The 11,552-nt window shown below is 37.9% G+C and overlaps 1 protein-coding gene across 1 annotated transcript; it reads left to right on the top strand.

Annotated features, from left to right (window-relative positions):
• Positions 1 to 2,547: 2,547 nt before the first annotated feature.
• Positions 2,548 to 7,920, top strand: LOC109209205 (glutamate decarboxylase-like). The gene is made up of 7 exons (XM_019372424.1): positions 2,548 to 2,755; positions 3,162 to 3,366; positions 4,459 to 4,659; positions 5,330 to 5,544; positions 6,349 to 6,602; positions 7,096 to 7,148; positions 7,246 to 7,920. Exons 1-7 carry the CDS (start codon positions 2,670 to 2,672, stop codon positions 7,720 to 7,722), a joined length of 1,491 nt encoding a protein of 496 aa, XP_019227969.1. The 5' UTR covers positions 2,548 to 2,669; the 3' UTR covers positions 7,723 to 7,920.
• The last annotated feature ends 3,632 nt before the right edge of the window (positions 7,921 to 11,552 follow it).

The following is an 11,552-nucleotide window of genomic DNA, read 5'->3' as shown; positions in this document are numbered from 1 at the left end:
TAAAATAGGGAGTGTTATGGAGATTTGTATCAAATCACCACTGTTATCCTCAGCCCTACGGTGGGCGCCAAATATGCGGTTTTAAGGATACGTGAATTGATTCAACACAAACAATCAAGAATATTAGATAAACGAGTTAAAGACAAAATAAACGACCAAACCATTTATAATATTGTGGCCTAGCGAGAACCTAGGTTGAACAGTGATTTTGCCCTTGGTTGGACCCTTGGTTCAAGCTCAGTTGTGAACGGAGAACAGAACAATTAAATAAGAATTTTGTAGTAGCTAAAAGGCAAAAAATGAATTTGTATTGTTTTGATTTGCGTGTTACAATGTGTCTGACAAAAGAAAACTTCCCCTTTATATAGTATAGAATGTCATCCCTAGTACAAGTCTAAAAAGGTAAAAATCTTTCTTTCTCGTTAATTACTGATCCGTAACCGACATAGAGCGAGATCCGCGCCGTGATATCCGGTTGGATGCGAATATCATGGCCCTCTATCCGTCGTGCGTAACCGTTTATCGTGTTTCTTGAGGTCTTAGAACTCGTCCTGGGTCCGGGGCGCGTCGCTTTATCAGGCCCGATTATGAGCACACCGTTCACCCTTTATGGATCTCAATACGAAGGGCTCCCGGCCTCGATTTCAATCTAGTGTGCTCGTGCTCTCATTCCATTTTTTTCGGGAAATCGGGGTATGCATTATCCCCGATTTTCCCGTATACAACTCCAAAGCTTTTGCAAGGCTAGAGAGGGGGGTTTAAGTTTGTGCTTAAGGAACTATATTACTATTAACTATTAGCCCGGTGCACTAAGCTCCCGCTATGTACGGGTTCCGTGAAATGGTCGGACCACAAGAGTCTATTGTACGTAGCCTTGCCCTATATTTTTGCAAGAGGCTATTTTCACGGCTCGAACCCGTGACCTCCTGGTCACATGACAACAACTTTACCAGTTACGCCAAGGCTCCCCTTTTGCTTAAGGAATTATATTGAACATGTTTTTTTGTTGTTGAGAAATTCCCAGGGAAACCCGTAACCACTATCCTTCGAGTGGACACTGGGTAACCTGCTCACTGTGCAATAGCTCACAAATCACACATGAGTGTAAATGGTACTAGGCATGCCCGGTTCGACGAGCTCTAACTGAGGAGGTTGTCAGTAGGGGAAATCGATTCCAGCTCTATATGGAACATGTTACTTGGTAATTCTCCTCCAATATCGCTTCATACAATGAACTTCATAATTAGAGAGTGCACATTTATTATCTATGAAATAGTTTATTTTCAATATTACAAAATTATCGGAGAACGTTAGCTAATAAGAGAATTGTCCTATTAGAAAGGAGAATGAAGTATTATTTTCATTACCAAAACTTGAAAAGAAGAAGTAAACGTGAAAGCAACTCTCTCGAAAGTCAATTTCTTCGTCGTTATAGTAAGACTAGTTTAAAAAACTTTCATCTGAACTGCCAAAGCTCGGCATAAAGTCGCACGTCTACTTACTTTCTGACTTGTTCAAACCAATAATTTTCGTTTAGTATAATATTTTGTTTCATTAATATATGTAGTTTTTATTAAACTAATCTACCATATGGGATTTGTAAATATCCTTAATTAAGGTCATAAGTTGACTTGTAAGTTGTAACATGGAGGTGCTATTTGGTGGTAGTTTTATCTATATGATAGAGAGTAAGTTATTGTATATGAAGCTTCCTACCATCTACGATGCTCCCTCTTGCCCAAATTTAAAATGGGTGGTAATAGTGGAAGTCAATATACAAAATTCTTCAAATTGGACTAGACGAGATTAAAATATGCTATGAATATTTTTAAATAGCACGACAATGAACGTGTTAAAGAACTCATAGTCAATAAAGTGGAACAAAAATCATTCTAGTTTAGGATTCACATTGAGCAGAGACAAAGAAATTACTAGTATGTAATTTTTCTTATTTGTCAAAGCCTTAATATTTTATGCCGGTAAAAAATAATAGGTACCTTCTGAAATAGCCGAGGGGAGAAAACTATTTCGCTATAAGAAAAAAGAATGTGTTGACTTTCAAGTTTCAATAGCCACTTTTGGTCAGAGGATTGGTTTTATTGCCCTAAATGGTTCTTTTAAATAAATGACCCTTTTTGCAAAAAATCGATAAAAATTAATATTGGAGATTAATAAATAAAACATGAGAGATTATTGTTGGCAACGTTGAAAGTTATACTAGTTTGAAAAAGAAAAAAAGAAAGCTGCATACCAAAAAACAAACAAAAAAATATTGTCTCAACATTCATTTAATATTTTAAAATCTTAAAGAAGAAAATTAAGGTGCTTTTGTTAAAAAATATTTATTTCAATAAAAAATGAGAAAAAGTTAGATCTAGAGAATTTTGTGGTACTTCACTAGTAGAATTATTACACCATCTCCTCTATTTTGCTAATAAAGTCTCTCCACCCCTTAAATAGAAATTAAAAGAAAAAAAAATTACTTCCTAAAAATATGCCTATCCTTTCCAATAGCTTTCATGGTTTATAAATAGTGACCAAAAACTAGATTACCATTTTTCTTTATCGAAGGAACGAAAGAAGAAATTTCCTCTAACTCGTTCCTTCTCAATTCCTAAACTAAGTCTCTCTCTCCTCCGTCCACGACGGTGCACCACCTGTCCACCACCATGGTTCTCTCCAAGGCCGCCTCGGAGAACGATGTCTCCGTTCATTCCACCTTCGCTTCTCGTTACGTTCGAGTTTCTCTTCCCCGGTATTTTTTATTATATATTTGCTTTATTCACATAATATCTAGGGACGAAGTATATTTGAATATTTTTTGTGAAAAAATTATACTATATATATATATATATATTTTTTTTTTGGTGCATATATATTAAATCTTGAATACCTATGAACATTCATAACAACATTTCTGACTTGAACCGATAATATTACTTATATCTTGCTTTACATTTTAATCATATTACTGACTATTTTTGCATTAACTCATCGCCTTGTTTTTTTTTATCTGCACTTAAAAATTGGTTATGGAATTAATTCCCACCTAAACCAAGTTGATTGATTGATCCTTTTTGCTTTTCTAGAATTGTTCTTGGATTTTCTTTAATTTGGTGATTAAAACTAGATTTTTTTCTTTTTATTTTTGCGGTATTTAGGTTTCAGATGCCGGAGAATTCAATACCAAAGGAAGCAGCATATCAAATAATAAACGATGAATTAATGTTGGATGGAAACCCAAGGCTGAATTTGGCGTCATTTGTGACGACGTGGATGGAACCAGAGTGTGATAAGCTAATCATGGCTGCCATTAACAAGAATTATGTTGACATGGATGAATATCCTGTCACCACTGAGCTTCAGGCAAGTTTTATCTTTCTTTTTTTCTTCTTTTACGTGAGCTCGGTATATTAAGCTCTAGCTATTTGCGAGATTTCGAAAAAAGCCGGACCACGTTGAATTTTACATACGCAATCTTACTTTATATTTTTGCAAGATGTTATTTTTGTCACTTGAAACAACCTCTTGCGGATAAAATGTTTCTCAAAAATAAAATAAAATAACACAAGCGATATAGATAAATAAAACACAAGAGATCGTTATAATGGATCATGAGATAATATCCTCTATGTACTTCAGAGGCGGATCCAGCATTTGAAATTTATGCAATTCTACTACATCTCATCTAATTTCATGGGCTTAACATTTATTATTTATACATAATTAATTATTATTTTTGGGCAAAAATACAGGGTATGAGCCTCTGGCACTCCTAGTTACTTGCAAATATTTAATTAATTTCAAGATTACTTAATTAACCTTATAGGAAACAGGTGGTAGGTAGCTCATTCACACAAGGCCTGAAAATATGACCTTCGGAATCTGCGTAATTATTATATTGTTCTCAATACCACAATAGGTAGCTCATTAACAAAGCATGAATATAACCTTGGGATCTGCTTCTCATAATGTCCATATACCAAAACTGGAAAAACAATACTCCCTCCGGTTATTTTAATTGATTTTTTGATCGTTTTCAAAAATATTAAGAAACTCATCTTTTAGCATTAATTAATAATAAAATCGACCATATTAACCTTTATTTATTCATTGAAAATATAACAAATACTCCTACGCTCTTTACTCCAAGGACAACTTTGAAAAAAAGAAATTAATTCCTTCTTGATATATGAAAAATCAAATATTGTGTACCACAAAAAAAAGGGTCGAAAAATCAATTAAGGTGGACCGAAGGGAGTATCTGTCAATACATAAAATAACTGTACCATATTTAACATGTCATATATAGCATGTTGCTTTCTATTGGTTAAAGTTTATCATAGCAGGTTACTTATTATTTAATGCTTATTAAATGACTAAACGTAAAGTTGATCAAATAATTCTTCTAACTTCTAAGTTAATTTTGTTTTTAATAAGCTTATTTATTTAATGCAGAATCGATGTGTAAACATGATAGCACATTTATTTAATGCACCATTGGGAGAGGAAGAGACTGCAGTTGGAGTTGGAACTGTTGGATCCTCAGAAGCCATAATGCTTGCTGGATTAGCATTTAAGAGAAAATGGCAAAACAAAATGAAAGCCCAAGGAAAACCCTTTGACAAGCCCAATATTGTTACTGGGGCCAATGTCCAGGTATGTTTCCCATTGAAAGCCCATTTCTTTTGAGCTCACTCTTACTATTTTTCTCTTACAAAGAATTAACCTAAATAGTGGCTCACCCAATCAATTAAACTAAAAATAATCGGCGGATATATAATTTATGTATAATATGTAGGTAATCATGTTACTGCTTCTTTTTCATGGTTTCTCCATTACTGTATTTCTTTTTAATAATATTGTGAGCCGATGGTCTATCGGATACAGTTTCTCTTCCTTCACAAAGCTAGGGGTAAGGTCTGCATTCACAATATCCTTCCCAGACTCCACGTGTAGGATTATACTGAGTTTATTATTGTTATTGTTGTTGTATGTATAATAATTGTGTATAATTAGTGTATAATCTATGTATACCGACTAAAAAAAAGTAAACAGAGAATCTCGCCCGCCTATTTGTATAAATACTTGATTTTAAATGTGCTCGTAAATCAAGTTGCATAAAATACTTGACTTTAAATATGCTCGTAAATCAAGTTTGCATCATCACGTTAAGTTGATTTATAACAGTAAAAAAACTCTTTATATCGAATACAATATGATAACCTGAAAAATAAAGTAATAGGTTATTATAGTTGGTTAAATTGCGGTAATAATATTAATCCCTTTTACGCCTTCAAGTATATAACTTAAATCCTTGATTTTATAGGTATGTTGGGAGAAATTTGCTAGGTATTTCGAAGTAGAGCTAAAGGAAGTGAAATTAGAGGATGGGTACTACGTTATGGACCCTGAGAAAGCTGTAGAAATGGTGGATGAGAACACTATTTGTGTAGCTGCTATCTTGGGTTCTACCCTTAATGGAGAATTTGAAGATGTTAAACGTTTGAATGATCTTTTGGTCGAGAAGAACAAAGAAACGGGGTAATTCATCTCATCTCCTCTTCTCTTTTGTCTTTACGCCATTATCTGCAGGGTCAGATCGATACTGTATGCCTTTGTTAGTTTAAATTTTGGGTTCATTTCTGACAAGTTACACGTTCTTATCATAAGACACGATGGTAAAAAGTATACTTTAAACGGAACATATTACTTTATTAACCGGTATTTAGTACATAATTAACATTCACATGCATGATTTTACTAAAATGAATTAACAATAAATTATAGGCTTTATCAAGATTGTCGAAATAAATTCATAATTCTGCAACTCGAAAAAAGCTTTTTCTCAAATCTGTCAATATAGGAATCCAACACTCTTAAAGGAACCCTATGTGCAAATTAAATAGGTTATGCCTCCTTGGATATAATTACATCAAATATCAAATGTATTGCGGGGCGAATCATGATTTAAAATTTTGCATTTAGAATAAAGTATGATCTAAGTTTTTTGTTTTGTTTTGTTTTGTATATTATATGTGTACATAATTGGAGCCGAAAGTAATAAATTTAGTTGAACTCACAAAACTCGCCTCAATTAATATACACATGGTATTTCACATTCATGCTTGCCTAACATTTGATTGAAGGGGCGCATTGGAGCCACGGTAAAGTTATCTCTATGTGATAGGTTAGGGGTTCGAGATATAGAAGCAGCAACTAATGTTTGCATTAGGGTAGACCGTATATATAACACCTCTTGGGGTGCAGCCCTTCCCTGGACCCTGCGTAAACGTAGGATGCTTTGTGCATGGAACTTGTCTAACATTTGATTACTATAATTAACAGGTGGGACACTCCAATCCATGTGGATGCAGCAAGTGGTGGATTCATTGCCCCATTCCTCTATCCAGAACTTGAATGGGATTTCAGATTACCATTAGTAAAAAGTATTAATGTAAGTGGTCACAAATATGGTCTTGTTTATGCTGGTATTGGTTGGGTTATTTGGAGGAACAAAGAAGATTTGCCTGAAGAGCTTATCTTCCACATTAATTATCTTGGTGCTGATCAACCTACTTTCACCCTTAACTTCTCTAAAGGTAAGCCAATTAATTATAATATAATTAGCTATATATGAATATGTTTTCAATACATATTATAGAAAGACTTCAAGATGAACTCAATTACTAATCAATAATCATTGCCCTCTGCCTAACATTCTAGTCAATGTACAAGTAGCAAGACATAGGGTACAATATCGTAAACCACACCACTTAAAAACAGGAATTAGTGATGGATAAATTCTATAGCTAAACAACAAAATTATTGCTAATCTTACTTATCAACAACAGATTATCAAAAACTTATGTTGATTACGAGTGATTTAAACACAGATTAGCGTCAAAATTCGTAGCTAACTCCAGTTTTTTAGTTATATATAACAACTGTACAAGAAATTTACACTGTCAGGGTAATATTGAACTATTTTTTAGTAGGTTATTTTAATGACTTCTATGCAACCTAATCGTATAAAAAGTCTTTCACTGTTAATATATAAAAGTTCAACTCTTTAATTTTTTTTTCTTGACGCAGGTTCTAGTCAAGTAATTGCTCAATATTATCAACTTATTCGCTTAGGCTATGAGGTAAGCTGAATACCAATGAGAAATAATCATTAAAAGATACCCTTTAACCCCAAAATTATTCTAATAATCTACTATTGTAAATTGTCTTATTTACCAGGGATATAGGAATATTATGGAGAATTGTCAAGAAAATGCGAGGGTACTCAAAGAAGGACTTGAAAAGACAGGAAAATTCAACATAGTTTCCAAAGAAATTGGAGTTCCATTAGTAGCATTCTCTCTCAAAGACAATAGCAAACACAACGAATTCGAGGTTTCCGACCATCTTAGGAGGTTCGGATGGATTGTGCCAGCATACACAATGCCACCCAACGCTGAGCATGTGACCGTGCTCAGGGTTGTGATCCGGGAAGATTTCTCCCGAACACTAGCTGAGAGGCTCGTGGCGGACATTCAAAAAGTCCTCCACGAGCTCGACTCGCTCCCAGCTAGAGTCTCGGCTAAGTTGGCTGCGGCCGAGGAGAGTAGCAGTGGAGTGCATAAGAAATCTGCAATGGAAGTGCAATTGGAGATCACCAATGTATGGAAGAAATTTGTTGCCGAAAAGAAGAAGACAAAAAATGTTATATGTTAATAGAGTTTAAGAAAACCAAGGAAACTCTGATTTTTCATTTGACTTCTTGGGCTTTTTGAGTGTTTTAGTACAAATGTAATTTTGAAGGAGGATGGAGTTTGATCTTTCTATTTTGTTTGGTGTAAACTTTTGTTTTTGTGGTGGTGTTTTAATTGGCACCTTTTGATAATAATAAACTTTGAAGAATTTTTTTGTTTATTATGTCTAAAACGTACTATTCTTTTTCTTTTAAATGTTAACTTTCAAATAAGTAGTCTACCTAAAAATAGGTAAGTTTTCTTAGCAATGACTTTGTTAATTGTTTGAGCAAATAAATGCTAAACCAATTAAAGATGAGTTAAAGGGCGCCTCTCAGTTGAACTTAATAAATTCTAGATAAAATAAAATAAAGCTTTTGTATAACGAGTAGAGTTTAGGAGCATTAAATAGTGAACTTAATTTGTTATACTTGACAATAGCCACTACAAAAAAAAACTGGAATTAGCTACGAACGCTGTTGCTAATCTGTCGCTAAATCGCCCGTAGCTAGCAGAATTTCTTGATAATCTGTCGCTAATCCGTCGCTAAATAAGATTAGCGATGGATTTTTCTTTTTAGCTACAGAATTTGTCCGTCGCTAAAACCAGATTTTTTAGTAGTGAGCATAAATGTCTAATAAATGTAAGCAATGACAAAGATTATAATGGGAAATGAACTATCACCTAATGATTATATGATTGGGATGTTCCTTTTCTTTGATGGCGGCGTGGAAAAATGAGAGATCCAAAAATGTATATGGGATCTTGAGATTTATGGATAAGGGTTGGACAACATGTGCTTGAATAAATGAATAAGATAACTCTTTCGTATATTCTTCTTTCAACTTTTACAATATGTTCCAGTTCAAAAAGGCATATCCCCTTTTTGTTCCCTATTTCTTCCTATTTATAAGGGACATTCCTCAAAAACCCTAAAAAGTACAGCATAAAGAATATCCAAAGGAATATTCATTATGGTCGCTTCTAAAGTTAAGTTACCGTTACTATTCTATCTCAGCTGCCTGCTTCTGGCGTCAGCCTTCATGAGGACGACCTTCAGTCATTGTGTCGTGGTCGACCCCGTCCTTTGTCTTCCCAAATTTGGACCTATACAGTTAGTCCCTCCGCTTGTTGAGGTCGTAGCCCTGCACGTCCTCGATAAGCGGACATCATTCATTTTTGTCGTGGGAGAATTTGGCTATTAAATCACGACGGGTCAACCAAAATCGAGAGAACGACACAACCAGCGGAGTCATGACTGGCATGGTTACCATGTTGTGACATCACTGCCCCTCGCGTCATCATTACGCATCTTCCCGAGATAGCGTTTGCGTGCTTGTCGCTTTGATTTTAGTGCCATTGACAATCCTTCACTTCGATTCTCGCGCCATCCAGCACTATAAATAGATGAGGGTTTCGTTTTTTCAGAAGTTTCCGCCATTTCCTTCCTTGCATGTACATTATCTTTCTTCGATCCTATTTGTCAATTCTCGTTATCAGCTCTGTTTCTGCGATTCTGTTTCTCATCTTCCTGTTTAGTCATCACCCCTTTCTTTAGGTTTAATAGCACACCTTCTGTTGTCGAGATGTCCCGAACCCTTCGCATACATGACGAAGTTTCCGACGCCACTACGTTGTCGGTGGCTCCTCCTTCCGGTGGCGAGGATCTCGTGGTTGAGGATGGTGAGAGTTTTCCTACCGTAGAAGAGATACTTCCTAGAAATCCCTTATCTAGAAGTGATTTCCATAAGGAACCTGCTCCTTCTCCCGTTCCGGTGATCTCCAAAACCGGGCCGTCTCATATAAATGAACTCCGATCTACGTACCGTATTCCGTCTCACATCGAGATGGTTCCAGCTAGGGGGCGACATCGTTGAGGTCCATAGACCTGGGTACTGTGCTTTTTATGTTTATCCTTTCGTAATTGGTTATACTCTCCCTCTCCTTCTGCTGGTGGAGGAGTTCTGTCGGTTTTACAACGTCTGCCCAGCACAGCTGTAAACGTATTTGTATAAAACTTTTCTGATGTTGACAAAGTACGCGGAGTTGGCTGGTTTTGAGGTCGACATCCACCACTTATTACATTTGTTTTCACCAAGCTTTTACAGAGGCACCATGATAAACCCGCGACATCGCGGGACCAGGGGCTGATAGTTAGAATGGATGACAGGGCGAGCCGGAAGTTTTGGCACAAGTACGTTTTTTATCAAAACCGAGCAATTGGTGTCGAACCCTGCTTGATTTCCTGAGCAGTGGAATTATAATCGTAGGTGTCGATGGCATACGCTTGTTATCTACTTTCATCCTTTTTTATTTTTATTCATCTATGATTTTTCTGTGTAGCTGAGAGACATGCGCCCTTTCCCGTCGTCGGCATTGAGGATCGGGTGGCTCGCGTGTTACCTCACATGGTGGGGATCCGAGATTGAGCGGTTTTCTACAAACGCTTTGGACTGAAGGTTTCGTCTAGTAAGTATTACTTTAGTTTCGATCTTCAGCTGCTTGCCGTCATTTATTGATACGACCTTTGTGGTGTCAGGTCGACGGTTTTCCAAAAAGAAAGCTCAAGTGCCGGCATTTCGCCAGGACATTGCATCGGCAGGGATGCAATTTACTTTGGCCGAGTCCGCTCGCGAAGGTCGTACTCAAACTTTATCAACAAGGGACCCCCCTCCTCGGGATGTCGCTGTACGGGACGAGATCTCTTCCCGGCCTGTCTACCACCTCGTAGATGAGTCCTCCAACGGGGAGGAGTCGCCGTTGAGAAAGAGGAAGAGGGTGGAGCTCGGGAAGGCTGTCTCCACCGGCGTTGAAAAGAAGAAGGTCATTGCTTCAAGAGTGACGTCCTCGCCTACGTTAGATGCACGGGCCATTTTTATGGCGGATGCTATTACGGCGGGGAGGTCCCCTAGGGCCGAAGGGACATGCCAAGGCGGGGAACCTATACGGGCAGCTGAAGGTGGCGCGTCGTCGGCTATCGGAGGGGATGGAGCGGTGCTCGTGGAGGATGATGGTTCAGGCTCGGACATCGATCCCGAAGAGGTGCGGGCCTTTTTGGAGAGAAATACTCGCGAGTAGGTGAGGACGGAGGGTCCTAGCTGCCACATAATCGTTCCCGTGGGTTACGATCTTTTGGCGAACTCTGAGCAGGCTGTGTCGGCCTTTGCTCCCTTGTGCGCCGCTTCTGAGAACGCGAGGCTTCAGGCAATGAGTGATGCGGAGCTATCCCGGAGTATTTCTGGCATGGCTTTGCGAGTAAGTGTTTTTTTTCTTTTCCTGTTAGGATTTGTTTCGCATGCGTAATCTACTTATGCTGACTTTCTTTCCTCTACATGTTAGACTCTCATTATGGAGATCGAGCGCGACCGGAGGGATGAGCGAAGGACGACCATTTTTAAGAAGGTTGCCTCCAAGTACAAAGAGTACCGCACCAAGCACCGTGCATTGGCCGATGTCTTCACTCAAGATAGTGACTTTCAGCTGTTTCGGGATGGGCTTAAGCAGAAAGAGGAAGAGTTGGCGTAGAAAGTTGAAGAGCTGAAAGAGCGGGATGATGAGCTGATGAAGGCCATAGGTCGATGCAATGAACTTGAGGCGGTTCTTAAGGCCAAGGATGATGAGCTCGAGGTGAGCAAGGGGGTGATGGCCGAGAACGCCGATCTTCAGGCGCGGGTGACCACCTTAACTGCTGAGCTTAGGCGAAGCGAAGCAGAGGCCATCGATCTGAGGGGTGAGTTGAGCGTTAAGGCTGATGAATTGGCCCGTGCCGAAAAGGACAGGGTGGCCGCCGTATCTGAAGTAGCAGCCCTGGAC

This window comes from Nicotiana attenuata, unplaced genomic scaffold (assembly GCF_001879085.1).
Source record: "Nicotiana attenuata strain UT unplaced genomic scaffold, NIATTr2, whole genome shotgun sequence".
Lineage (NCBI taxonomy): Eukaryota > Viridiplantae > Streptophyta > Magnoliopsida > Solanales > Solanaceae > Nicotiana > Nicotiana attenuata.
The sequence above is the reverse complement of the archived record's forward strand: the minus strand, read 5'-3'. Positions and strand labels throughout refer to the sequence as shown.

Bases quoted from the DNA above. Each gene is read 5' to 3' on its own strand.
- LOC109209205 (XM_019372424.1), top strand. From the start codon at position 2,670: ATGGTTCTCTCCAAGGCCGCCTCGGAGAACGATGTCTCCGTTCATTCC. The intron at 2,756-3,161 runs GTATTTTTTATT...TGCGGTATTTAG, and splicing joins GTTCGAGTTTCTCTTCCCCG to GTTTCAGATGCCGGAGAATT. The intron at 7,149-7,245 runs GTAAGCTGAATA...CTTATTTACCAG, and splicing joins TTATTCGCTTAGGCTATGAG to GGATATAGGAATATTATGGA.